The 27,456-nt window shown below is 41.3% G+C and overlaps 1 protein-coding gene across 3 annotated transcripts in view; it reads left to right on the forward strand.

Annotated features, from left to right (window-relative positions):
* Positions 1-15,544, forward strand: part of cfap74 (cilia and flagella associated protein 74) — a 219,223-nt gene extending 203,679 nt beyond the window's left edge. For all 3 annotated transcript variants that reach the window (XM_043676311.2, XM_043676312.2, XM_087980219.1), the window contains 4 exons: positions 3,779-3,899; positions 10,741-10,868; positions 13,932-14,066; positions 15,249-15,544. In XM_043676311.2, coding sequence (XP_043532246.2) covers positions 3,779-3,899; positions 10,741-10,868; positions 13,932-14,066; positions 15,249-15,341 — 477 coding nt within the window. In that variant the 3' untranslated portion in view covers positions 15,342-15,544. The remainder of the gene's footprint in view (positions 1-3,778; positions 3,900-10,740; positions 10,869-13,931; positions 14,067-15,248) is intronic.
* Positions 15,545-27,456: the final 11,912 nt, after the last annotated feature.

Below are 27,456 nucleotides of genomic sequence, written 5' to 3' on the forward strand. Positions count from 1 at the left end.
TCAAATCCCACCATGACAGATGTTAAAATTTGAATGCATTAATTTAAGAAAGCCTGAAATTAAAAAGCTAGCCTAATTGTAATCACTGCTCATTGTTGTAAAAAATCACCTGGTTCACTAATGTCCTTTGGGAAGGAGAGTCTTACTGGTCTGGCCTACTTGTGACTCCAGACCCACAGCAATGTCATTGATTTTGGGATGGGCAATAAATGCTGGTCTACCAGTGACAGCCACGTCCTATGAACAAGTATAAAAAGAACTCCCATCTTACCTTGGAGACAATACAATTCTTAAAGCAGACATGTCAATGAAAGGTTGATATTGTCCTGCTTATCAAGATGGTGAAAATACATCCTGGATTTAAAAACAATCTTGCCCGAGACTTGATAGTTTGGTTGGGTGTTTCCTCGTTTGAGACAGGAACCAAGCTATACATTTCAACCAAACAAACAATTTACCAATCATAGACAGATTTATTTTTGTTTTCTTAATATCCATGTTTAAAGTATATTACGTGTGAAGTTAATGTAGTTTCTATTCTCAGAGCAGTTAGTCCGACTTGAAATAATTTCCAACAAGCTCTCCTAAATCTAAAACAAAGAGGATTATTTACATGTGGTCTCCCACATACTATCATGAACATAGAATAGGTACTGAAGTTTAAAAACGATTACTGTCTGATGTTATTGCAATACCTTTTATTGTAAGCCTTTAGTTTTCTAAGATGAATTGATGCTTTAGTAGTGCAGGCCTTGTCTCACACCAGATTCTTAGTAAGCTGTGAGGCTACATGCAGTTGAATTGCCAGGAGATCCACTCTCAGGCAAAACTGAAAGTGATAGAATCATAGAGGTGTACAGCATGGAAACAGACCCTTCAGTCCAACAGGAAAATCTTTCTCCCACCTTAGCTATTTTAATTTGGCTGCATTGTTGTCTTGCGGCTTGTTGAGTGTATTTTTGGATGGTGTTCTACATAGCGTTTTGACAGAATAGCATCTACTGTTATTGCTTAAGAGGCAGTTCATAAATGTAGACATTTTAACCAAGTAATCCATTTAAAGTACAAAGTCCTTCTTCCAAGAACAGCTAATGTGGTTGGGTTTACACGTCCTGTGTTGCAGCCTTTTACACCTTGAGACAGCTGGGGTCTTTGTAACTTAGTGACCCCACACAACTCACATAACGCTTTCATTACCTTTCATGAAATGGCATTGCGTTTCAACTGTCTGTCTGGCTTAGGGTGAAGTTGAAAGGCAACCGGACAGAGTTGTGACCATCTTGTTTTGTCAACAGTCTACCCTTAACAAAGGAAACATCAGCACCTACAAATCTTAATAAAGATCTGTGAATTCCACATGTGCCTATGATTTAGGCATTTGATTGATTTTCAGAACTGTTTAAAGGTGATATTACTAAAGTCATATGGTATATTGTTAGCCATCTCAAAACCAGTTCAAAACATTTTTAAGTTTGTAATATCTTCAAGTGGGTTCTTGATATAACAAAAGGAATGGTGTCATAGTCAGTAATTTTTGAAATGATGAAAGTTTAACAGGTCCAATCAATGCTGGACATTTAAAATCAGGGTTATATGAAGATGGTACTGAAGTAGATTGAACTATCAAGGAAAGTGTGGAAGACAAGCCAGCGAGCATGAGATAGGTGAAAACACTGGGAGTGGTTTACAATGTAAAATTGAAGGATAGAGATTAGAAGATTCTTAAGTTAATATAAATCAATGTTACTACTTTGTAATTTGTGAAATTAGCATTCTTAAAAATGTAAGTTTAAAACAATATCTTTATCAGAATCAGAGAATCGTAGAATCTTTGCTCCGTCACAAACAAAGACGAGACAGAGAACTTAATAATGTCTAAGTGGTTCATCACAGCAGTTAGTGAGAAGTAAGAAATGCTAATTAGACAATATTGTGTGCTGTGCTGGTCACTACATAACAGGAAAGATATAATTTTGTGAAAGAGGGTGCAGATTTACCAGGTTGCTGCCCGGTTTGAAGGATCTGTGATGTAAGGAACAATTGGATAGCCTGGGGTTGTTTTCCTTAGAACAGGTTGGCAGCACAGGTTGATAGAGGCGTAACATTATGAGAGGCATAGGTTGAGTGGGTAACAAGGTACTTTATTCCATTAGTAGAGGCATCAATAACCAGGGGGCATTGAATTAAGGTAAAAGTTAAGAGGCTAAGAGGAGAGTTGAGATTTTATTTCACTCAGAGGGTGTTTGGGAGTCTGCAGCTCACTGGATGAAAGGATGGTCGAGTCAGAATCTCTCATAACATTTGAGCATTATTTAGGTAGTCACTTGCATTGCCATAAGCTCCAGGTCTACGGACCAACAGCTGGAAAATGGGTTGAATGTAGTTGGATCTTTGTAATCAATGGATTGAATGGCCTCCTTCTGTGCTGTTAACATGTATGAGTCTAGAAAGTTGTTTATTCTGGCCATCTTATCAAAAATCTACATAAGTAACAAGACTCCAGAAATATAGTGAGTGAAAAATTACTGATAAAAGTGATTTTAAATTCTAAAGTAAGTGTGCAAAGAAACCAACGGTCACCTCATCATGACATGCTTTGTTACAGATGCATAAGGGTTGCTGTGAAACTGAATCATAATATCATAAGATACAGGAGCAGAATTCAGCTATTTCAGCTGATCGAGCCTGCTTTGTCATTCCATTATGGCTGATGTTTCTCAACCCTGTTCCTCTGCCTTCTACCCATAACCCTTGATCCTTTTATTAATCAAGGACATATCTATCTTGATCTTAAATACTCTTAATGATTTGGCCTCCATAGCTTTCTGCAACAATGAGTTCCAACGATTCAGACCACTCTGGTTGAAGAAAATCATCCTCAACTCAGTTCTAAAGGGTCATTCCTTCATTCTGATTCTTGTGTCCTACTCATGGAAACATCTCCATGTCCACTCTGTCTAGCCCTTTCGGATTCTGTAAGTTTAATCAGATCCCCACACCTCCTTCTAAACTCCATCAAGTACAGACCCAGAGTCCTCAACCAATCCTCATATGACAAACCCTTTATTCCTGTGAACCTCCTCTGAACCTCTTCCAAGACCAGCATGTTCACAACATTCCAAATGCAGTCTGACCACAGTCTTATACAGCCTCAGCAGTACATCCCCACTCTTGTATTCTGGCCCTTTCAAAATGAATGCTAGCATTGCATGTCCCTTCCTCGCTGCCAACTGAACCTACATTTCAAACAACAGAGAGTCCTGTTGTAGGACTCCTTAATCCCTTTGTTGCTTCAGATTTCTGAACCCTTTCCCTATTTAGAAAATAGTTTCTGCCTCTATTCTTCTGACCAAAATTGAATAACTGCATATTTTCCCACATTATGTTCCATCTACCACTTCTTTGCTCACTCTCCTAGCCTGTTCAAGTTTTTCTGCAGCCTCCCCACCTCTTCAACATTACCTGTACCTCCACCTATCTTTGAGTCATTTACAAACTTAGCAACAATGCCTTCAGTTCCTTCATCTAGATCTTTAATATATAACATGAATAGTTGTGCTCCCAACACTGACCCCTGTTGAGCTCCACTAGGCACTGACTGCCATCCTGAGAAAGTCTTCTTTATCACAAGTCATTCGAAAGCTCAAAGCTCCAGTTGAAAGCGATGGCCTTTTCGGTGACAGTGTGGCCTGCTCAAAGTCACAGCATCATTTCTTCTTCTGTATTTGTTGAGGAAATTGATAGACAGATTATTGTTGAATAATCAATCTTTTTGCAGGTTGCTCATACGATCCAGCTGAAAGGAGCTGCAAGAGAACATTTGATGTTTGTTGAAGGAGGAGACCCAGTAGATGTTCCAGTTGAATCTTTAACGATCCTACCAAGTTATGATGTCTCAGGTATATCTGCACCTAAATAATGGAACAAGAATAGGCCATTTGGTCCCTCGAACCTGTTCCACAAATCATTGAGATCAACAATGATCTGTGGCCTAACCTTGCCTTTGGCCCATATCCCTTAATACCTTTGCCTAACAAAAAATGGTCCAACTCAGTTTTAAAATAACAACTGATCTAACATCCACTGCTGTTTGTGGAAGAGAGTAAAGTGCTTCCTAACATCTCTCCTGAACAGACTGGCCCTAATTCTCAGACTATACTGCCTAATTCTAGTGTAGTGATTGCCACGAGGTCAGCCAGATGGACCTCATATGATTTCCCTGATTGGGGCTGTTAATCTGGTCCAATCAGGGTGCCCTGGCTGACAGATGAAAATAGGAGTGTCCCCTCCAACTCTATTTTGATTTAGTCCCTACCCTCCCCTTCACTGTTTGATCACACAGCACTGTCCTTTGATGTGAAGGGCAGCGCTTGTCACTGGCCACCCGGGTGTTTTCCTATCTTCCTGGTGGTGGAAATTGAATAAAGATTGGTGCACTTTGTGTCTTTCACTGTGTCTCACACCTGCACACACACACCATGGGTGCTAAAAAAAAAAAAAAGAAAATAGGAGTGTCCCCTCCAACTCTATTTTGATTTAATCCCTGCCCTTCCCTTCACTGTTTGATCACACAGCACTGCCCTTTGATGTGAAGGGCAGTGTGTGTCACTGGCCACCCGGGTGTTTTCCTATCTTCCTGGTGGTGGAATTTGAATAAAGATTGGTGCACTTTGTGTCTTCCACTGTGTCTCCCACCTGCACACACACCATGGGTGCTGGGGATAAAATAAGCGCTACCGCACTTAGGTGGTAGTGTGGGGGTTAAAAAAAAAAAGAAAAAAAAAAGAAGAAAAAAAAAATTTAAAAAAATAAAGGAATGCCAGTTAACAAACTGGCTAAATAATTCAGTTAGTTCAGGAATCAGGTTTTCTCCCTCTAGAAAAAAGGATGTAGAAACTAACTGTAACACCAGCCAGCATAGAATCAGTCTCCTAAACTGAGAAGGCCTCTGAAACTCCTGTTTATTTTTTTTTAAAACCCCCCACACTACTACCTAAGAAACCCCTGTTTATAGCTTATTTTTTTCCCAGCAACCAAATCTCCAGTTGTTTTTCTTTTTTGAAAAAATAATTTAACCCCCACACTACCACCTAAGTGCGGCAGTGCTTATTTTATCCCCAGCACCCATGGTGTGTGTGTGCAGGTGTCGTTCTGAATTTTTTTTCTCTTTTTTTACTTTTTTTTTCTTTTTTTTATATTAACCCCCACACTACCACAAAAAAAAGAAAATAGGAGTGTCCCCTCCAACTCTATTTTGATTTAATCCCTGCCCTTCCCTTCACTGTTTGATCACACAGCACTGCCCTTTGATGTGAAGGGCAGTGTGTGTCACTGGCCACCCGGGTGTTTTCCTATCTTCCTGGTGGTGGAATTTGAATAAAGATTGGTGCACTTTGTGTCTTCCACTGTGTCTCACACCTGCACACACACACACACACCATGGGTGTTGGGGATAAAATAAGCACTACCACACTTAGGTGGTAGTGTGGGCGCTAAAACAAACAAAAAGAAAAGAAAAAAAAATAAAGAAAAAAAAAAATAAACAGGAGCATCTGGCCATAAACAAAAAAAAAGAAAATATAAACAGGAGAACTACCGCACTTAGGTGGTAGTGTGGGGGTTAAAATAAAAAAAAAGGAGTATTTCACTGTTTTGAAAAGAAAATAGGAGTGTCCCCTCCAACTCTATTTTGATTTAATCCCTGCCCTTCACTGTTTGATCACACAGCACTGCCCTTTGATGTGAAGGGCAGTGTTTGTCACTGGCCACCCGGGTGTTTTCCTATCTTCCTGGTGGTGGAAATTGAATTAAGATTTGTGCACCTTGTGTCTCTCACTGTGTCTCACACCTGCACACACACACCATGGGTGCTGGGGAAAAACAATAAGCACTACCACAGTTAGGCGGTAGTGTGGGTGTTAAAACAAAAAAAAGAAAAAAAAACAAGAAAAAAAAATGAGTGTCTCCTCCAACTCTATTTTGATTTAATCCCTGCCCTCCCCTTCACTGTTTGATCACACAGTATTGCCTTTTGTGAAGGGCACTGCTTGTCACTGGCCACTCGGGTGTTTTCCTTTCTTCCTGGTGGTGGAAATTGAATAAAGATTCGTACAGCTTGTGTCCCTCATTGTGTCTCACACCTGCGAAAGAAAACAAAAAAAAGAAAAAAAATCAGGTGTGCCACAAAAAAAACACAAAAAATAAAAAAAAAATAGGAGTGTCCCCTCTTCCGTGGTTACGTTAGAGCCCGGGTGTCTTTGGAGAAGAAGCACGTGGTCGCCACCAACACCCTGGAATTGTTCAGGGAGAGGTGGGTGCCGCAGGGAGTGGAGTGCATTATTTCCCCCTCCAACTCTATTTTGATTTAATCCCGACCCTCCCCTTCACTGTTTGATCACACAGCATTGCCCTTTGATGTGAAGGGCACTGCTTGTCACTGGCAACTCGGGTGTTTCCTTTCTTGCTGGTGGTGGAAACCGAATAAAGATTTGTGCACCTTGTGTCTTTCACTGTGTCCCACACCTGCACACACAACATGGAAAAAAAAATAGGAGTGTCAGGATTTGAGTTTCCTCATTTCCCTGAAAACTGGTTGAACGTTAGGCTTTGGAGCTTGGCTTTGCTGCTCCTCTCCCTTGTAAAAGTGCTGTTTCTTTGTATACAGCTGTTAATGTTAACTGTTTTTTGTAAACTGTGTCTTGCTTAATAAAATAAAAAAGAGAGTGTCAGACATCCTGACCACTCTGAGGGAGCTGAATCAGTGTCAAGGACTCTCCCTGTGTAAATAAAGGATGACAGTGACGGTGGTGGTGATGGGATACCGTCCACTGTGGAGGTATTTCACCAGCAAGGTTACCATTTCTTGCCTATCCCTTTATGAATGTTACGTTAGCAAATCAGTTTCAACTAACTTAAAGTCTGACATATTTTAGCTCCAAACTTTGGAGCCAAGGCTCAATAGCATTGTCTATGATTCCAACTCACCCACTCCCAGGACCTCGATAATGTGGCACCCACAGCTCAGTACGTTTAGTTTATTTAGCACCTCCCAAATAGTGGAAAGATTGTAAAGTACTTGACAGGAGTGGAATCAAACGACCTTTGACATCAAGCCATTAATGAGATTTTACACCGATGACCAGCAGGCTGATCGGAGAGGTACGTTCTAATTCATGTCTTAATGGAGAAGAGAATGAGATATCTTTCCTTTCCACCTGCAACATGCATGTCTGGCATCACCAGCCATCACTTGTTGATTCATTCCACCTCTCTGCTATAAGTAGCAGTGCTAATAGGAGTTGCCAACCCCCAGAATTATTCTGGAAACTTCAGGAAATGCTGAATAGTCTCCAAGCGACATCCGTAGGAAACATCTGAGAAAGAGTTATGGTTTACTTTTCATTTTACTTGAACATGCCTCCATTTTACATATTAAAGTACAAAGATAACAGAATGTGGTTATTTGAGTCAAGAATTATCCAGTCCAGTAAGGAGAAACCTGTTTGCTTCCCAGTTGGTTGTGGGAAAGTGGGTGTCATGGTGATGGACATGTTGAACAATATCTCCTGAACAATATCTAATGCAGAGAGCATCTTCAAAATTCTGGCAATATATCCTGTTTGGTGGCTGTGTGGAATTTGGGGCTTTCAGTCTTCAACTACTCTACTCAATTATAGTAAAATAAAAATTCAAAGCCTTTTTCTTTATAAATCACAGGTTTTGATTTGAACTATTTTAGCCAGTTGCCTGATAATGATAACTGTAAATTATTGCCCATTATGTAATACAAAGAGTTCCTCTCACATTGAAAAGAGCTTAAAAAAAATAGGAGTGTCAGACACCCTGACATTCTCAGGGAGCTGGATCAGTGTCAAGGACTCTCCACCCGATGGGGTACTGGCCTCTGAGGAGTTATTTCAATGAAGAAATTTGCTCATAACTGTCATCTTTGAGTTGAGGTAAGCATTTCTGGCATCATGTCATTATTTGGGAAGCTTGTCTCATTCAATCCTCCCGTCAAAGACTGGGTCCACTATGTTGAAAAAATGCCTTATTTCTTCCAGACAAAGTAATTTGCGTGGCAGCTGGCGGACCTGCAGCTTTTTCAGTTATTTGGAGCCGAACTTTCCCTCAGGCACCAGATACTAAAACCTTTCAAGAGTTGACAGATGCGGTTAAGGAATATTATGATACTAAGCCTTTTCTAATTCTGAATTGTTTTGATTTTACTTGGTAATTCAAAAACCAGAAAAGTCCATTGGGATTTTTGATTAGGTTAAGATGATTGGCAGAGGCATGTGACTTTAACCTTAAATGAGATGTTGAGAGACTATTTGGTATGTGGGATTAATGATGTAACCATACAAAAGTGCCCACTAGCTGAAGCCCAACTGGACTTCAACCAAGCATTCCAACTGGCTTTATCATTGGAAAATCTGGCTAGTGGAGTATATGAGCTCCAGGCTATTCCAAAGGGATTAGACAGCCTTGTCAGTCCGACTGAGCTTGGGGAAACACCATTTGAGTGAAAGCACTTGTATAGCCTCACTCAGGACATAGCCTGAACAGAGGGACTCTAGGTCAGCCCACAGGAAAAACCCAAGCCTCAGCCAAACAGTTAACATTTATTTCAGGATCTGGTATGGCAAACCATTGTAGTTGCTGCCAGTGTGCAGACTTGAGACAACAAATAAGTCTCACTGAACCTAAATTGAGTAAGAGAACTCATTGGTTGGTATCCAGGAGTGTTCACAGCCTGGAACATCCACTTACATCTGGTTTGGATCAGCGAAATTTATTGGCTCTGATTTGGATGTTGCTAATCAAAATAAACATCTGGTTAAATGGTCACTTGGTTCTAATGGAGGTCAATACCAGTGAGGATCTGAAACCTGAATACAGGCTGAGGTGTCTAATTGTTGTCAGGGGCAATCACTTAACAGATGCTCTGAATAACCGAAGTGGCAACAAGATGGCTTCTCAATGCAAATAACATGACAAAATGACTTCTAGGCTGCAAAGTGATAATTTTGTTAAAGCTGCATAAAATGGCTTTTAAGTTACTAACTGCTAATTCTGTCAGAGCTGCATAAGTGACTAACCATAGTCTGCTTCCATAGAGATTAACAGACAATGTGCTCTTTAAAGCATAGAAATAACTTGACTAGATAAAACATTACTAGCCATCCTGACTGACCTTCGAGTACAGGTGCAATGGCTTGGTTTGTGAGATAAGAGTGGCCTAAGTGTTAGAAAATAAAGTTGCTTCCCAGGAAATATCATTGGACCAAGTAACTGTCAAATAAAGCAATATCATTTATTGATTGGTAATTGTTTGAATGTACAATGCAATCATGGCCTGTACCCTTTAAGACATGTATAAAAATGTCTTTGTTTTAAACCATGTGTGCGGCTCCTCTGAGGAATACCAATGTACACAACTTCTGTGTTTCTGGATGCTCTGTACCCGGCCGTCTGAAGAAATAAAGAATGAAGTCTTGAAGAACCAGACAGGTTGATTGTGAGTGCTTATTGACTGATCACGGAACAGAGAGGTCACTACCACAACTGGATAAGTACTCACTCCCTCACATAGAGGATTTATACACCAAGCTAGCAGGAGGGCTAGCCTTGACAAAGTTACCTTCATCCATTGGTACTGGCAACTGTGGTTTGATAAGGATCCCAGAAGTATGCTACAATTAATACCCATAAGGGTTTGTACCAACACACGAAAGTGCCATTTGAGGTATCGTCAGCCTGTGCAATTTTTCAGTGGACGATAGAGAATATTTTACAGGGTGAACCCCAGGTTGCCATTTATCTTGCTGACGTACTAATAACAAGGAAGACTAATAAGGAGCTCTTAGAGAACTTGGACATAGTCCTTAGACATTTCTCCAAAGGAGTCTATGTCTCAGGAAGGAAACATACATGTTCCAGGCACTCCAAGCAACCTACATGGGCTACAGAGTCGACAAGATCAGGTTACGCCCATTGGAAGTGAGGATGATCAATGATGGCCCGGCTTCCACATTTGTACCAGAGCTGAAGTCTTTCATTGGGTCAATGAACTATTATGGAAAGTTCATTCATAACCTGACCTGCATCCTGGCACCTTTGCATCAATTCTTAAACAAAATTCAGCCTTGGAAATGGTTGTGTAGCCAAGCCATTGCATTTAGGGAAGTGAAGAGACAGCTAAGATCCTCGAAGGTGTTGCACACTATGATCCCAAGTGAGATCTGGTAGAATAGAATAAATAGAAACTTATTGTCACATGTATTTTTACATGAAAAATGCAGTGAAAAGTTTTATAAGTCGCCCCACCACGGCAGCTACATCGATAACAGAAGTCATACATAATAATAAAAATAAATAAAATTAAGACAGAGTTCATCACAGTTCAGTTAATGGCTCCTGGGCTCAGAGAAAACTGATTTAGGAGCAATGGAATACCCTGAAGATGCTTCTGGGACAAGACAGCCTACTGGACTGCTGGAATATCTGGAGCCAAAGACAAAGAAGACTTCTTCACACATCCATATGTTTCCATTGCTTCTAATATGATGTGTTTCCCATGGTACACGACTGCCAAAATATTTCATTCTAAATAAGTCATTATCACCAACTGAGTGCAGTCTTTAACTCCTGGTTGAACTGGGGTGGGTATAGGAATATACCTGGAGAAGTCTGCTCGTGGAGTTTGTAACAATTACTTTCTCTCATTGTTGTTTGCAGATACTCCACGGGTACTGAAGACTGTACAGCTTACTCTAAAGAGCACTAAGTTTGACGATAAATTGACAACAGCTTTGAGAGAATTCCAGGTGGGATGTATCCGATCAACCCAAGCTAACGCTAGAAAGGTGACATTTACATTCCTCTAAATTGTAGATGTGGAGTATTTATTTTTAAAGAGTTAAATAGGGTCGCATTGGTCCGGAATTAGCTGGAATGTGGTCATGAATTTAATACCTGCACCATTTATTCATGTGTGTATAATTAAAATGAGGGAAAAATACTCCAGGAGTTGTGAATTATCACAATTTGTGAGCAATTTACTTCAAGAAGAAGAATTTCTCTATCAGCCTCCTCGAGAATTTCAAGAAATGGCTGTATATGCGCTGTTAAAATAAATTAACCTCTCCACAGCATATTTGGGTGTTCACTTGCATGAAAAGACTCAGGGCACAAAAGGCCCATTTGGTCCATCATACTTGTGCTGGCCGATAAAGGTCTAACAATTCTTATCTCAACAACTTGCAGCTCTTGTCCATAGTCTTATATGTTTCGGCACCTCGAGTGTGTTTCCAAGGATTATATAAATGTGACTTTCTGCTTGTGCTGTTCTTTCAGGCAGAGGGTTCCAAACTTTCAATGACCCTCTAGGTAACCATAAGAACATAAGGAAAAGAAGCAGGAGTAGGCTTTTCATCCTCTCAAGCACACTCCACTATTCAATAAGAACAGTGGCTCAGTGGTTAGCACTGCTGCCTCACAGCACCAGAGTCCCACGTTTGATTCCAGCCTCAGGTGACTGTCTGTGTGGAGTTTGCACATTCTCCCATATCTGCATCGGTTTCCTCTAGGTGCTCTGGTATCCTCCCACAATCCAAAAATGTGCAGGCCAGGTGAATAGCTCGTGCTAAGTTGCCCATAGTGTTAGATGCATTAGTCAGAGGGAAATGAGTCTGGGGGGGGTTACTCTTCAGAGGGTCAGTGTGGACTTGTTGGGCCAAAGGGCCTGTTTCCACACTGTAGGGAATGTAATCTAATCATGATCTGATTATAGCCTTAATTTCACTTTCCTGTCTTCTCAGATTAAATCCTTGACACACTTGTCAATCACAGATTTGTCTAACTCAGTCTTGAAGATATTCAATAACCCAGTTTCTACTGCTTTCTGGGGAAGACATTTCAAGACTTTATTGATTCTCTAAGAGAAAAACAATGAAGGAAGAGGGATATATTTCCAAGTGTAGCCTGGAAGGAAACCTCCAAGTGATGGAGCTTCCATGCATCTGCTCCCCTTGTCCTTAGAGGTCACAGATTTGGAAGGTGCTATTAAAGGAACTTTGATAACCTTTACAGTATATCTTATAGATGGTATGCACTGCTGCCACTGTGCATTAGTGGTAAAGGGAGAGAATGAGGAACACGGCAGATACAGTGTTAATCAGGCTTTTGTTGAGCTTCTTGAGTATTTTTGGAGCTGCGCTTATCCAGGCAAGTGAGGAGTATTCCAACATACTCCTGACTTGTGCCTTATAGAAGGGTGACAGGCATTATGAAATAACTCACCAGAGGATTTATAACCTCTGACCTGCTCTTGCAGTCACAGTAATTACACTGATGTTCCGGCTCAGTTTCTGTTCATTGGTACCCTCCAAGATGTTGATGTTGGGAATTTGACAATAGTAATGCCATTGAACATTAAGAGGCAGCAATCAGATTATTTTATCTTGGAGATGGTTATAGTTATGCATTTGTCTGATGTGAATGTTACTTGCCATTTAACTTGCTTGTCCAGTCATGCCACGTCATTCAGCATCTGAAGAGTCGTGAATGGTGTTAAATATTTCGCAGCTGTCAGCAGACATGCCCACTTCTGGCCTAATGATGAAGGAAAGGTCATTGATGAAGCAGCTGAGAATGGTTAGACCTTGGGGATTACCCTGAGAAACTCATGCAATAATGTCCTGGGACTCAGATGATTGACCTCTAATAACCATAGTCATTTTCCTTTGTGCTAAATATGTCTCCAACCAGCTAAGAGTTTCTCACTAATTGCTATTTACTCCAGTTTTCCCAGTGTTGTTTAATACCATACTCTGTAAAGTGCTACCTTGCTGTCAAGGTAAATAGGCAGGAGGTTGGAAGAACACAGCAAGCCAGGCAGCATCAGGACGTGGAGAAGTCAACATTTTGGGTGTAACCCTTTCCTCAGGACTGTCCTTGCAAGGATAGTCAGTATCCCCTCACCTCGGAAGTTCAACTGTTTTATCCATGTTTGAGCCAAGGTAGTAAGTAGGTCAAGATCTAAGTTGCCCTGGCTGATCTTAAGCTGATTGCCAGTGAGCATGTTATTGTTGAGTGAGTGTCACTTGCTAGCATTGTCAATGGCTCTTTCTGTCTTTGCAGATAATTGAACGTAGCCTAATGGGGCACTAATTGGCAGGATTGAATTTGTTCCACCTTTTTGTGGACAGGATATACCTAGGCAATATTTCACATTTTTGGGTAGATGGTAGCATTGTAGATGCACTCAAACACCTGGCTGGGGCCATGGCTGGTTCTGAAGCACACGTCTTCAGTTGTTATGGGCTGGCAATTAACATTCTGCAGACAAATTATAATGTAAACAGAGACCAGAAAAACAATATGATTATATTAGAGGAAACCAGAGCACACCCATGCAGACACAGGGAGAATGTGCAAACTCCACACAGATAGTCACCCGAGGCTGGAATCGAACCTGGGACCCTGGTGCTGTGATGCAGCAGTGCTAAACACTAAGCCACTGTGCCACCCCAATATACAAAGCTTACTGGAATAAGGAAAGAGGATTCAGGCTAATTGCAAGTGTATCAAGCTCATTTGAGATGTCAAAGTGTTTTTATAATAATGTTAAAGAGATACAAGCCAATATTTAATTTAGTCTCTGGGCCAAAAACATCAAGCCTGATAAAGTACTGTAAATCTTCATCATGAAATGGCATTATAAGAAGATCATATAGTAGCATGAACAAATTCAAAATTACAATTATATTCAATATAATCAAATTTCCAGCCAAACAGTTTACAAGAATGGATTCGTACCAGAAAATTAGTATTGTTCAAGTTTGACTTTACAGTTCAGCTGATAGACAGGTTTTTTTTCTGTAATCTTTTTTGAAAGCTACAATAGGATGGTGTCATTTTTCTTGTAGAATGTGGAGTTCACCATTGACAGTCCTCAGGCCCTTCACGCAAAAGGGTTCGTCATTGATCCAGTCAAAGCCATCGTGGAAGCTGGGACCGTGAAGGTTGTCACTGTTAGCTGGACTCCACCTAGTGGACATGATGTATGTCATTATCTTGTGAAATCTCATAACTCTAATCCTGGCTGAGGCAACACTTATTATTTGGAAATGAATTAATTTCTTTGTATAGCTTAGACCCAAGTTTACTTCTGAAAAATAAACTTGTGGAAGAGATTAGATAGAGTAGACAATAACAAATAGAAACCAGGAAACACAGCTTTATTAATATGTACATTTCCTCTGGTTCAGGTATTTGAAATGTATCCCACAAGGCTGAGGGCTGAGAAGTGGAATGAGGCTGCAGAGTTCTGTTGTGGCCGACACAGATTCAATGGGCTGTTTCAGTGCAGTTTTTAAAATGTTGTTTAAAATTTGTCGTTAAGTATATGAGTTAGGTCCCTCTGCTCTTTTAAGCCTACTCTTAACAATCTGTTGTTATAGTCAGTTTCTCTAACTATACCACTTTGCTTATTTCCAAACAATCTGCAAATTTCAGTTTGCAGCAGATTTTATCATCCAGCTCAGTTTTTCAGATTAAAATCAGCAGGAACCCAACCATGGATCCTCAACACTTCCTGTCAGTTAACATTCCTTAAGTTTTTAGATAAGGTGAACAGCCAAGGTCTTTTCCCCAGCGTAGGGGAGACCACAACTAGAGAGCATATGTTTCAGGTGAGAGGGGAAAGATATAAAAGGGACCTGAGAGGCAACGTTTTCACACAAGAAGGTGGGATGTGTATGGAGTGAGCTGCCAGAGAAAGTGATAGAGGCGGATACACTTATAATATTTTAAAGGACATTTGGATAGGTACATGGATGGAGACAATTTAGAGGGATATGGGCCAAATGCAGTAAGATGGAACTAGTTAGGTTTAGGGAACCTAGTCTGCTTAGACAAATTGGGCTGTAGGGCCTGTTCCCAAGCTGTAAGACTCTTTAACCATATTCTTATTTAATTCTATGTTCTGCCCTGCATGGAACTTCATCAAAACCTTTTTTTTCTCAAAGCCTCAGTAAGCTACAATTTGGAAGTATAATTTTGTTCGGGTATTTCAATGTTTCTCTGGCTCACTTAGTGTTGTCTGTGTATTATTTCTGAATAATGTTTTCTTAAAGGAATGCTGGAATATTGTACCATTTTAAACTATAGCTAGTATATTTGAGTTAAACAGATTAAACAGTTAAATAGATATTTAAATATAACATTTTAATTTTGTTTTCAAGCCACTTCAGACGATCTCAGCTACCGTTAAAATGTCTATTAAAGGAGACATCACAGAAAATTACCAAATCATTTTAACAGCAGTGGTTGGATGAAATTGGATGACGGAGGAAATTACTGGGAAGACTTCTTACATTATAAGATGCTTATTTTGCAGAAAAGGCCAAAATTTTTTAATTCATATATTCAAGTTTTTAAATTTAACCAATATTTAACTTTATTTACTCATCTACAATTTCTATTGATATCATTCTACAGAAGCCTCTAAGTAAACCTTTTCAAATCGAAATAAACAAGGAAGAATATATTCTTATTTGTTCTTCGTGGTTTGAATTTTCATATTTGCATTTTCTAAAATGCTGTAGCCTGCTCATTCTTACAAAAGAGTCCAAAGATTTCTTTGTCTTATATATGGCTAGTGCAAGTGTCCATTCTGCTTTCATTCTATTGTCCTTATTTATTAACTGCTGCCTTTATCCAGCGTTAAGCTTGTTTACAAAGAATATTCGAGGAGAATGTGAGGACTGCAGATGATGGAGATCAGAGCTGAAAATGTGTTGCTGAAAAAGCGCAGCAGGTCAGGCAGCATCCAAGGAGGAGGAGAATCAACGTTTCGGGCATGAGCCCTTCTTCAGGAAGGGCTCCTTGATTCCCAGAACAGCTCTATAGTCCTCTAAGACTGTGGTGAACTTTTGACAAAACTGTCTGAAGATTGACAAGGTACCTCACAAAAGGTTAAGCCATAACGTAAGAGCCCCACAATGTTGGATGTAGTATATTAGTGTGGATAGAGAATTGGTTCATGGGCAAGTAACAGCAAGTGGGGATAAGGGGTTATTTTTCAAGTTGGCGAATTATAACAGTGGGGGTTCCACAGAGATCAGGGCTGGGGCCACAATTGTTAACAATATATACGAATGACTTGGAAGAATGAGGTGAATGTACTGTAGCCAAATTTACGTAACTTGGAAGGTAGGTTGTGAGAGAAATACAACAATTTACAGAGCGTTAAGTGTGGACAAAAAAGTTGGCAAATACATAATAATGTGGGAAAATGTGAAGTTGTTCAGTTTGAAAGACCAAACAAAAGAACTGAATATTATTTAAATGGCAAAAGGTTGCAAAAAACTGGAAATCAGAGGGTTTTGGGGTGTACTTGTGCCTGAAATACAAAGCCAGCACAAGGGGCAGCAGGAAATCAGGAAGGCTATTGGAATATTGGCCCTTATTTCAAGTAAGTTGGAATGTAAGAGTAGAGAGGTCTTACTGTAAATGTACAAGGTGCTGGTGAGACCACATTTGGAACACTGTGAGCAGTTTTGGGAGACTTATGTAAGGAAAGTTATCATTTCATTGGAGGCCGTTCAGAGAAGGTTCACTGAAATGATCCCTAGTATGAAGGTTTTGTCTTATGACCGAAGAATAAACATGTTGGGCCTCTACCTACTGGATTCTAAAAGAATAAGAAGCAATCTCATTGAAACATATAACGGTCTTGACAGGGTAAAGGTTGAGAGGATGTTTCCCCTCTAGGAGAGTCCAGGACCAAGGGCAGAGTCTCAAAAATAAGGGTTGAGATGAGAGTCTTTGGAACTTCTTGCTGCCAAGATCTCTACAGCAGTTATTGTGAAAATTTAAGGCTGAGATCATAGATTCTTGATCAATAAGGGAATCAAAGATTACAGGGAAAGGTCAGAAAAATAGACGTGGCAAATGTCAGATCAGTCATGTTTCTATTGAATGGTAGAGCAGACTCAAGGGGCCGAACAGCCTACTCCTGATCCTGTTTCTTATGATCGTCTTATAAGGATCATTTTTGTAATTCACGTTAACTGTATATGTATAGATTTGTGTGTGTCTGTAAATGAGCTAGTGTGCCAGTTCTTAGAATCCTAGAAACCCTACAGTGTGGAAACAGGCCATTCGGCCCAACAATACTGACCCAGGCGCATTTCTCTTACCCAACATTTACCCCTGACTAACGCACTAAACCTACACATCTTTGGATTGTGGGAAGAAACCAGAGCACCCGGAGGAAACCCATGCAGACACAGGGAGAATGTGCAAACTCCATACAGACAGTCACCCGAGGCTGGAATCGAACCCAGGTCCCTGGCGCTGTGAGGCAGCAGTGCTAACCACTGAGCCAACCTGCTGACCTTTACAGTTGTTGCTGTAAATGAGAAGGTCTAGTTAATGGGAGCCAGTTATTCCTATTTTTCTAATCAACCTGTTCAGAGATGTTACTACATACCTCTGGAGCAGGTGGCATTTGAACCCAGGCCTCTTGTTCCAGAGTAGGGATACTGCCACTGCAGCACAAGAGGGCCCAGGGAGCAGGATCTTTAGTTTTGAAAATTGGAGAGGAATGTGGAACCAATTAATTTCACTCAGGAAGTGTCTTGAGTTAGGTGAGAATTTTGGTGTACTTTCTAATTGATGCACAGTACTGAATACTAGGGAGAAGATGGATGAAGTCATTGTGTGAAAAGATCTGGCATGGTGGCACAGTGGTTAGCACTATTGCCTCACAGCGCCAGAGACCCGGGTTCAATTCCCGCCTCAGGCGACTGACTGTGTGGAGTTTGCACATTCTCCCCGTGTCTGCGTGGGTTTCCTCCGGGTGCTCCGGTTTCCTCCCACAGTCCAAAGATGTGCAGGTCAGGTGAATTGGCCATGCTAAATTGCCCGTAGTGTTAGGTAAGGGGTAGATGTAGGTATATGGGTGGGTTGCGCTTCGGCGGGGCGGTGTGGACTTGTTGGGCCGAACTGTAAGTAATCTAATCTGCAAATTAGAAGAAAGGAATTTATGATGGAGAAGATGCCCTGTGAGGGAAATCATATCTAGGGACCAGGGGTTTCTGTCCAGCATTTTACCTCCCTGTACATTAGAGGTTTCTGCTGAGTGGTCTGTTCTTTGTTTTTGTCTTGATACTGGATATTACTTTCGGGGAATATTTGGAGAGCTATGGGTGTGGTGGAAGGAGGGAAGAACAGAGGAATTAGACTAATTTGATGGCTGTTTTCAAGATCTGACTCTGGTATGATGATCGAAATAGCCTCCTCAGCTGTCTCGTTCTATGATTCAGTCTGTTGCTACCATCAGACAAAGTGATATTGGCTGAGGTGATTTGTATCAGGTTTTCCAACTTGTCACTTTTATAAAGGTGTTAGAAAGGATCTGATTTATTCTGCTAGTTTTCTTCATAAAGTATCACAGGGTTTTCAGGTGCTGGTGGATGATGTGCAGATGGGAATAGAGAACAACCATTTCTGTACCACCCTTTAATGTTGACTGGAGCCTTGAAAGAGGACATTCCTAATTTAATGCTTTCCAGCCAAGTGTGCTACTGTAAACCTTTCGTGGGCTACTAAACTACAGGGACGACACTGATTTCAAAATTCAACACTGCTCACTTTATATATTCTATCCATAGATGAACCTACTACATTAATGTTATTTTAACTTTTTCTTCAAAATTTGGAGCCCAAATATTTATATTCCAAGAACTTGCAATGTACTCAAGAGAAACTCCTTTCTAAAATATTTCTCTGAAGGTGTGCGACCATTCCTTACTCTCTTTCTCATTGTTAATTCATTCTGAAACCAGACGAAGTGGGAAACCAGTCACCAATCTTTTACCTAATGCTAAGTTTTTTCACAAAATGCAACATGAAAACTGTCTGCCTTCTTCATAACCAAAACCCAATATTCTAGAAGTTTTCTTTGTACTTTGCACCCTTCACAACCTCAGAACTTCCCAAGCAATTTTACAGCCAATTAAATATCCTTAACGTGTAGTTTCTGTAGTAACATAGAAAGATGCAGCCAAGCATACTACATGCAAACTAAATTCTCAAAGGACCTTATCAGTCAATGCCCTCTATCTGTATATCCTTAACTTGAACAATATAATTAGCATGTCATTAACACACACTCCAACATTCATATGGAAATGTGCTAAAACATTAACTTTTAACTGTTTTATTGCAGTTTATTTTGAGGGACGGTTTTCCTTGGTTTTGTACTCCGAGGATACCCAGTTCAAAGAAGAAAAGGAAGTGGAAAGAGGAATGGTCCACTGCCAGGGATTTAGAGTTCACCTGAAAACATGGCTGCTTCGACTGAGTGATCTGAACTTTGGCTTCCAGGTCAGGAGCACAGAGCCAAGAAAAGTCCTAGCTCTTTAAACCCGACTTGGGAGAAAGTTAATCAGGGGGTGTTAATGAAAGTTAAGCTGTTGCCCCGCAAAAGCGTAGAAAATTTCATTTGCAAGGGTCTTGCCAGTCATAGTGACAACATCACCCAGAAATTGCCTCAATTCAATTGACAGCCTTTGGACTGAAGACTATCTATTGTAAGATCAGGATTCAATTATTCAAAGTTTGCAGATGGTACCAAGTTGGGTGGGAGGGTGAACTATTATGAGGATGCAGAGATCTGTCAGCGTGATTTGGACAGGTTGGGTGAGTGGGCCAATCAATGGCAGATGCGGTATAATTTGCATTCATGTGAGATTATTCACTTTGGAAGCAAAAACAAGAAGGAATCTTACTACCTGAATGGCTGTACATTGGGAGAGGGCAGTGTGCAGTGGGACCTGGGTGTCGTTGTGCACCAGTCGCTGAAGGGAAGCATGCAGGGGCAGCAGGTGGGAAACTTGGTAAATGGAATGTTGGCCTTCATTGTGAGAGGTTTCGAGTACAGGAGCAGGGATGTGTTGTTATACAGGGCCTTGGTGAGGCCACACCTAGAATATTGTGTGCAGTTTTGGTCTCCTTTTCTGAGGAAGGATGCTCTTGCTCTCGAGGGAGTGCAGTGAAGGTTTCCCAGGCTGATTTCGGGGATGGCGGGACTGACGTATGAGAAGAGATTGACTGGCTCAGGATTGTTTTCACTAGAGTTCAGACGAATTGGGGGGGGATCTCATAGAGATTTTTAATTTTCTAACAGGACTAGACAGGAGAGATGCAGGGAGGATGTTCCCGATGGTGGAGGCATCCAGAACCAGGGGCCACAGTCTGAGGATTCAGGGTGGGCCATTTAGAATGGAGTTGAGAAGACATTTCTTCACCCAAAGTGTGGTGAGCCTGTGGAATTCATTACCACAGGAAGCAGTTGATGCCAAAATATTGAATGTATTCAAGAGGCGGCTAGCTATAGCACTCGGGGCAAAAAGCACCAAAAGTTATGGGGAGAAAGCAGGATTAGGCTGTTGAGTCGACCATCAGCCATGATCATGATGAATGGAAGTGCGGGCTCAAAGGGCCAAATGGCTTCCTCCTGCTTCTGTGTTTCTATGTTTCTCACCCTTTAAATTATGCAAAACGCCATACTGAATAACTAATATGTCACTTTGTTACTGCTATAATTATGTACAGATCAGCAATTAATGATTGAAAACTCCCCTATGCTACAACAGAAACTGCACCTTAAAATGACTTATTTGGATGTAAAATACCTTGGAAAGTTGTAAGGTTGTGACATAAATGCATAATCTTTCCTTGACTTACTGAAATTCATGGTTAAGATGTTTTAAACATTAAAATTAGATTCATGATGGTGGCTAGTTTAATCTCAGTCACGTCATGTCATAGAGTCATAGAAATATACAGCTTGGAAACAGACCCTTCTGCTGGCCCACAGTCCAGGTAACTGGCTGTATGATTTTTTTTGTTGAGGCTGCATATGTGTGTGTGTGGGCTTTTGTCAATGAATACTGATGTATACCCTTCAGGGAATGTGGCACAGTCCTATCAGCTGAATCTCATTTTTATGCTTTTATTACAAATAGCCCATTAATTGGCGTGGTACTTTTCCTGTGGTTTGTTTTCTGCACACTTGCATTGTTTTATACATGAACACTGAGCAGCTGTGTTGTAAGCTTAATAATTATTTAGCACGTGTACAGAAATGAAAAAAATGTACATTTATGTACAGCTACCACTCTCTTGGGATAATTCAAAGCCCTTTCAATTTACAAAATATGTTTGCAAGTTTTGTGATATAAATAATGTATGTACATATCATCTGTTATAATTGTGTATCTAACCCTAACCGTATCTATATTCTGGTCCTTTTGGAAGGAAGAATTTCTGATGCAAAAGTGACTGGGTGCAGGAGAGAAAGGTGTTGTATTCTCAAAGAACACAAGCTGTTCAGTTGGAGTCATTGGTCTATAATACTTTCAGACAGTAATCGCCAGACCAAGTTTGTTTGTGTAATAAAGCTCTTGGTTTTAATAACAAACAGGCAGAGAGATAACTTGCCTATAGCCTATGATTTCTCTCTTCCTCTAAACCCTCTCATCAAAATGTGTAAGTTGAAAACCCAATGGAAGGCCTCATTATCACGAGTGGTGATTCTTAAAGGAAAACTTGAAATCAGCAGCCATTACTGATCCAGAAGAAATCCCAGTGTAAACAGCTCCTGTGGAAAATATGTCAGCTGCAGACCAGGATTTGGGACGAGCTTTTGGAAAGTAGTCCTATATTCTGAATTTATCTACTGCTTGGCCAAAGTACTTTTAAGACACCATTCTACAGAGTTTTACATTTTTTTCTAGACTGTATGTCTTTATTTTTCAAGAAGTGTAGTTGTATATATTTGCATAATTTAAACCTTTTGTTAGGAATCATTGTCTTTTTCTCAAGTATGTTTTGTTTGGGGGGAGGTGGGGGAGCGTGGTCCCCTGTTCATTATAATCCTTGGTGAGGACGGAGGGAATGGGTCTCCTTCTTTATTCAAGCCCTTAAAAGGATCCCATTCCTTATAGGATACATTTTCCGAACCAAATATATTTATATTTTAAAAGCATTTAGCCAGGCTTTCTTCATTTAAAGGAAAAGTAGGTTTATTAGCTACTGAACTGTGATTCAATGTGACACATATACACACAGATTATAAATGAGACATGAGACCAAAAAGTACAAAACAGAGCGTTGTGGTTTATTGGTGATGAATAGATTGTGAAACATTGCAGTTGTTAAGGTGGTGATTCCAGTCGCGGTGACATTGATGGTTGATGGATGTTGGAGATTCCTGCTTCTGCTGTTAGCTGAAAGGAATTTCTCCACTTTTCTTCAACAGCAGCTTTGCTAAATACTCTTTTTCATTGATCAGAGAGAGAGAGAGACAGACTTTATTTCTTTCTACCTGCCCACACGAGAGTGTTTGATGAACCTTTCACAGCTGGTCCATTTCACAGCATCCTCTTGGCAGTGGAACTTCAAGCACCAGCTGGTTTATTAGCATGCTAGCTCTCCAGCACAGTAAGACTAGGGGCTGCAGGTTATTTTTAAACTCTCTTCCCTTGTGTGTTCCTCACAGAGTAAAACACAACCATGTCTTTCACCCAGAACAATGATTTTCCTGACTCATATCATGTCGCAGTCTGGGGCAGAATCCATTGCAGCTAAGACTTCAGTTTTTTAAATACTGTCTCTGCCTTTGAAGTGTGCTATCAGACATTCCCTTGACACCCATCATGTGCAACATTCCATGATTCCTCTTGAGACTTCAGTGGAATTCACACAAAGGTTTCAGCCAGCCGCTGAATTTACATTCTCAGCAATCCTTTGGCTTGTATGTTTTTCTTTTCAAACGCACATATCATGCTTAAAGGTTCAATACAGAACAACCTCGATTATCCAAACAAGAAGGGAAGGTGATATTTCAATCGGATAACTGATCAGGATTCCCGTGGCGGGGGGCAATAGCAGGAACTGGGTTCCTGTGGCGATGGCAATAGCAGGAACAAGGATTATAAGGATTATAATCCATTTTCATGATGGGGGAGATCCTGGCACTCCGCCTCACTTCCAGCATGAGAAACTGCTGAACTGTCCTATTGGGCATGTGTCTGAGAAGCTTGTACCAATGTCAGGCAACAATGTTTAACCACGGCGGTGGGTGGGTGGGGAGGGGGTGTGTGAAATCCCCAATCCCTCCCTCACCTCTACCCACAACCTACTTTTCCAACGCCCTAGGATCCACTCTTGCAGCAGAGTGAGTACAAGGGTCACTGTGTGACCTTGTATGTGAAGTCACATACTTCACGGTCTTTATGCTAGCCTGCAGATTCTCAGCCCTTACATCTTAACCTCTCAATAGACTCCTGAGAATCTTTGACCAACTTAGTGCAGTGTGCCTCACCTTTCATGTAGTGTGTGTTCATCTTGACTTCCAGTACTTTTCCATTGTTAGCTTACACTGTCTACTACACCAAAATGTTCTGAGGCAAGCGTTAATTACATCCACTTAAGCATGTTTGTTACTTAGTAAATCTCTAAAAACTGCTGATACCAATTTTTGATAAATAGTCATGAGTTTAATGGAGATGACAGTAATTTTCCCCAAGTGAGGAAAAGTACTGGGAAAATAACTGGGTTCAATTAAGTCTTAGCGCACAGATATACTGATACAGTAATGGTCTCAGCCTGCTCTTGGTTCTTCCATTATTCTGTAAGTTGTATTTGCTACACACCGGAATTGAACACAACCCTGCCAGATTCATTTTATTGTCATAGTGACCCTGTAGAAAATGCCAATTATTTAACACACTTTTAAAGTCATCAATTCTCTCTATAACCTGATCTGTAACCTTGAGCAATGATAGGATATTAATTCTGTGGGAGGAGTAACTGAATATTGCTCAGCAACTAGTTTGTTAAATTATAACACAGAGCAGTTACAGTGCAGGAGATCTGCCAGCTCATCAGACCTATGCTGGCTCATTAACTGAACTCACTACCCAGTGCCAATCTCCTGCTTTCTTCCCAAATCCTTGCACATTATTTTCATCTAAATAATTATCAAATGCCTTCTCGGATGCCTCAAACATAGCATTGTGCAAATTATTCTGAAAATTACAAAATCCCTGGATGGCAGAAAGTGAGTCGCTATGAGACCAGTTTCAAGTGTTATCAAGTTGCATTTATATATAGTTGTTTTGAATATGTTCATCCTTATCAGACCAAAGGGGATCAATTTCCCCATTAATTCTATCCAAATATTGGGACTGATGGAGGTTGGAAAAGATTAGCAGGACATTAATATGACTGGCTTTCTGCCCCTCACCCAATGATAAAGGCAGCAGTTTCACAGCCGTAATATTAACAAGGAGGATGAGGGGAGGTAGAGAAAAGAACTCAACTGGGCTCACCATATAAATACAGAGGCTACAAGAGCAGCTCAGAGGCTAGGAACACAGAGCAAGTAATTCACCTGATTCCCCAAAGCTTATCCACCATCTACAAGGCACAAATCAGGAGTCTGATGGAATACTCCCCACTTGCCTGGATGGGTGCAGCTCCAACAACACTCAAAAAATTTCACACCATCCAGGACAAAGCAGCCCGCTTGATTGGCATCACATCCATAAGCATGCACTCCCTCCACCACCAATGCTCAGTAGCAGCATTGTGTACTATCTACAAGATACTCTGCAGAATTTCAAAAAAGATTCTCAGACTGCACCTTCCAAACCTAACACCACTTCCATCTAGAAGGCAAGGGCAGCAGATACATAGGAGCACCATCCCCTGCAAGTTCCCCTCCGAGCCACTCATCATCCTGACTTGGAAATATTTCACTGTTCCTTCACTGTTGCTGGTTGAACATCCTGGAATTCCCTCCCTAAGGGCATTTTGGGTCAACCCACAGCACATGGACTGCAGCAGTTCAAGAAGGCAGTTCACCCCCACCTTTTCAAGGGGCAACTAGGGACAGGCAGTAAATGCTGGTGCAGCAAGTGCCGCCCACATCCCACAAATGAATAAATAAAACAGCAGTATGGGGTAAGTCCCAACAAGGCCAGGGACCTGACAGATCCTGCTGAAGTCAGGGGAAGGGCTTCAATATAATGCCATCTCTTTCTTTCTGGTTTTCCACCCAGCTGTCAGCCAAGGAGGGCGATATCAGATGGGGGAGGCAGATGAAATACAGAAACTGTGAAGGAGGGGGTCTGACAGGGATCGCATTCTAGGGACATGGGGTTGGGGGGGGTTTGGGAGGAGGGGAGCCATTGTGGCAGTGCAGAAACCAGAGACTGAGCTCGGGGTAGCGGGGAGCAAGGGGTCAGGGCAGAGCATTTGCTAGTAGCAGCGGGATAGAGAATTGTGGAGGAGGGTGAAGGTGAGATTGGCAGAGGGAAGACCAACACCATCTTGACACGATGGTGGGGTCAGAGTCAGGATTCACTCCTGCCATGTCTGATCCCACAAGGAATGCTGTTAAAAAACAAAGAGGGACAGACCCTCACCTTCTTTAACCCGGCAGCTTCCTCCCCCTCCCACTGTGGGATAAACTGAACTTTTGGAAATTTATCCCAGGCTCTGAATTAAACCCTGCTCAAAAGCACAAATGAAGTGTCTCACCTCTCATGAGCAAAGCCCAGCAGTAGGGTATGGCTGGACTTGATGCAGGCTGTCATAAAGGGGACCATGGTACCTGGGCCTACTTTATCGTGGGACACGTAGGAACAGGAGTAGGCCATTCAGCTCCTTGAGCCTGTTCTGCTATTTAATGAGCTCAAGGCTAATCTGTGGTCCCATTCTCTTCACACCTTTGCTTAACAAAAAATATCTATCTCAGGTTTAAAACTGAAAACTGATCTTGTATCCACTGCCGTCTGTGGAACAGAGTTCCAAAACTTACCACTCTTGGAGTGTAGAAACGCTTTCTGACACCTCCTAATTCTCAGACTGTGCCCTACCTCTAGAATCCCCAACCAATGGAAATAGTTTATCCTTATCCTGTCTTTTCCTGCTAATATCTTGAAGATTTCAATCAGATCACCCCTTTAACCTTCTAAATTATGGAGAAAAAAAGCCTTATTTGTATAAAGTTAAAAATCACACAACACCAGATTACAATGGCACAGACAGTCTCACACAGGGCACCTCACACCTTAAATGCATTATTGGGTCGACATGACACCAATTGTTAAAGTTCACTTGGGAATGTAACTTTAAAAAAGTTCTGTGAGTTACATACAAAAGAACTGAGACCAACATGTTCATTCTAAAAGATGAGAGACTTAACAAACAATTTTTAAGTGCGAGCAGCAGCGGAGGTAGGACGAACTCGGAAGACTGCAGATAAGGTAAGGAAGTTTTTATTAAAATTACTTACCGGTAGCGGGCAGCGGTGTTTTTCTCTTTCACAGAAGAAGCGGGAGCAGCGGAGGAAGTGACGGGGACCAGAGGGATAGGCGGGAAGGTAAGCAGTGAGTATAAATACTCAACCTTCGACGCCAACGGCCATTTTAAGTGCAAGCAGCAGCGGAGAAGGAGCTGGAGCAGCAGAGGAAGTGATGTGGACCAGAGGGGCAGCTGGGAAGGAAAGCAGTGACCATATATATCAGCAAGGCGGCTAGGGTGGAGGACCTGTTTGGGGATTATCAAGCACTAGGAAGGAAATTGAAGTACAGGTCCTCAAGGGTCATAATCTCCGGATTACTGCCCGAGCCACATGCCAATTGGCATAGGGATAAGAAAATTAGGGAAGTAAACACGTGGCTAAGGGATTGGTGTGGGAAAGAGGGATTCCATTTCATGGGGCATTGGCATCAGTTTTGGAACCGGGGGGATCTGTACTGTTGGGACGGTCTCCACCTGAACCGATCTAGTACCAATGTTCTAGCGAAGAGGATAAATAGGGTGGTCAGTAAGACTTTAAACTTCTGAGCTGGGGGGGAAGGGAAAGTGAAAGCGACAGGGAGTATGGAGTTAAATGGAAAGATAAGCAGGAGGATAGCATGTATGCAGGTGGATTTAACCTTGAGGCAGATTAGGAATGCAACAAAAAGGAAGGATAACTTAGGACATCTTATGACTTCCAATATCTCTAATGATAAGAATGATAGCATTTAGGCACTTTACCTGAATGCTTGTAGCATTCATAACAAAGTAGATGAACTAACGGCACAGATCATCGTGAATGATTATGATATGGTAGGCATCACAGAGACATGGTTGCAGGGGATTCAGGACTGGCAGTTAAACATCTGAGGATTTACAACTTATCGAAAAGACAGGGAGGTGGGCAGAGGGGGCGGGGTGGCCTTGTTAGTTAAGAACAAAATTAAATCTATGGCACTGAATGATATAGGGTCGGATGATGTGGAGTCTGTGTGGTGGAATTGAGGAACCACAAAGACAAAAAAACCATAGTGGGAGTTATGTACAGACCTCCTAACAGTGGTCAGG

The sequence above is a fragment of the Chiloscyllium plagiosum genome, unplaced genomic scaffold (genome assembly GCF_037043375.1).
Source record: "Chiloscyllium plagiosum isolate Xiang-an unplaced genomic scaffold, Cpla_swu_hap1 HiC_scaffold_37, whole genome shotgun sequence".
Lineage (NCBI taxonomy): Eukaryota > Metazoa > Chordata > Chondrichthyes > Orectolobiformes > Hemiscylliidae > Chiloscyllium > Chiloscyllium plagiosum.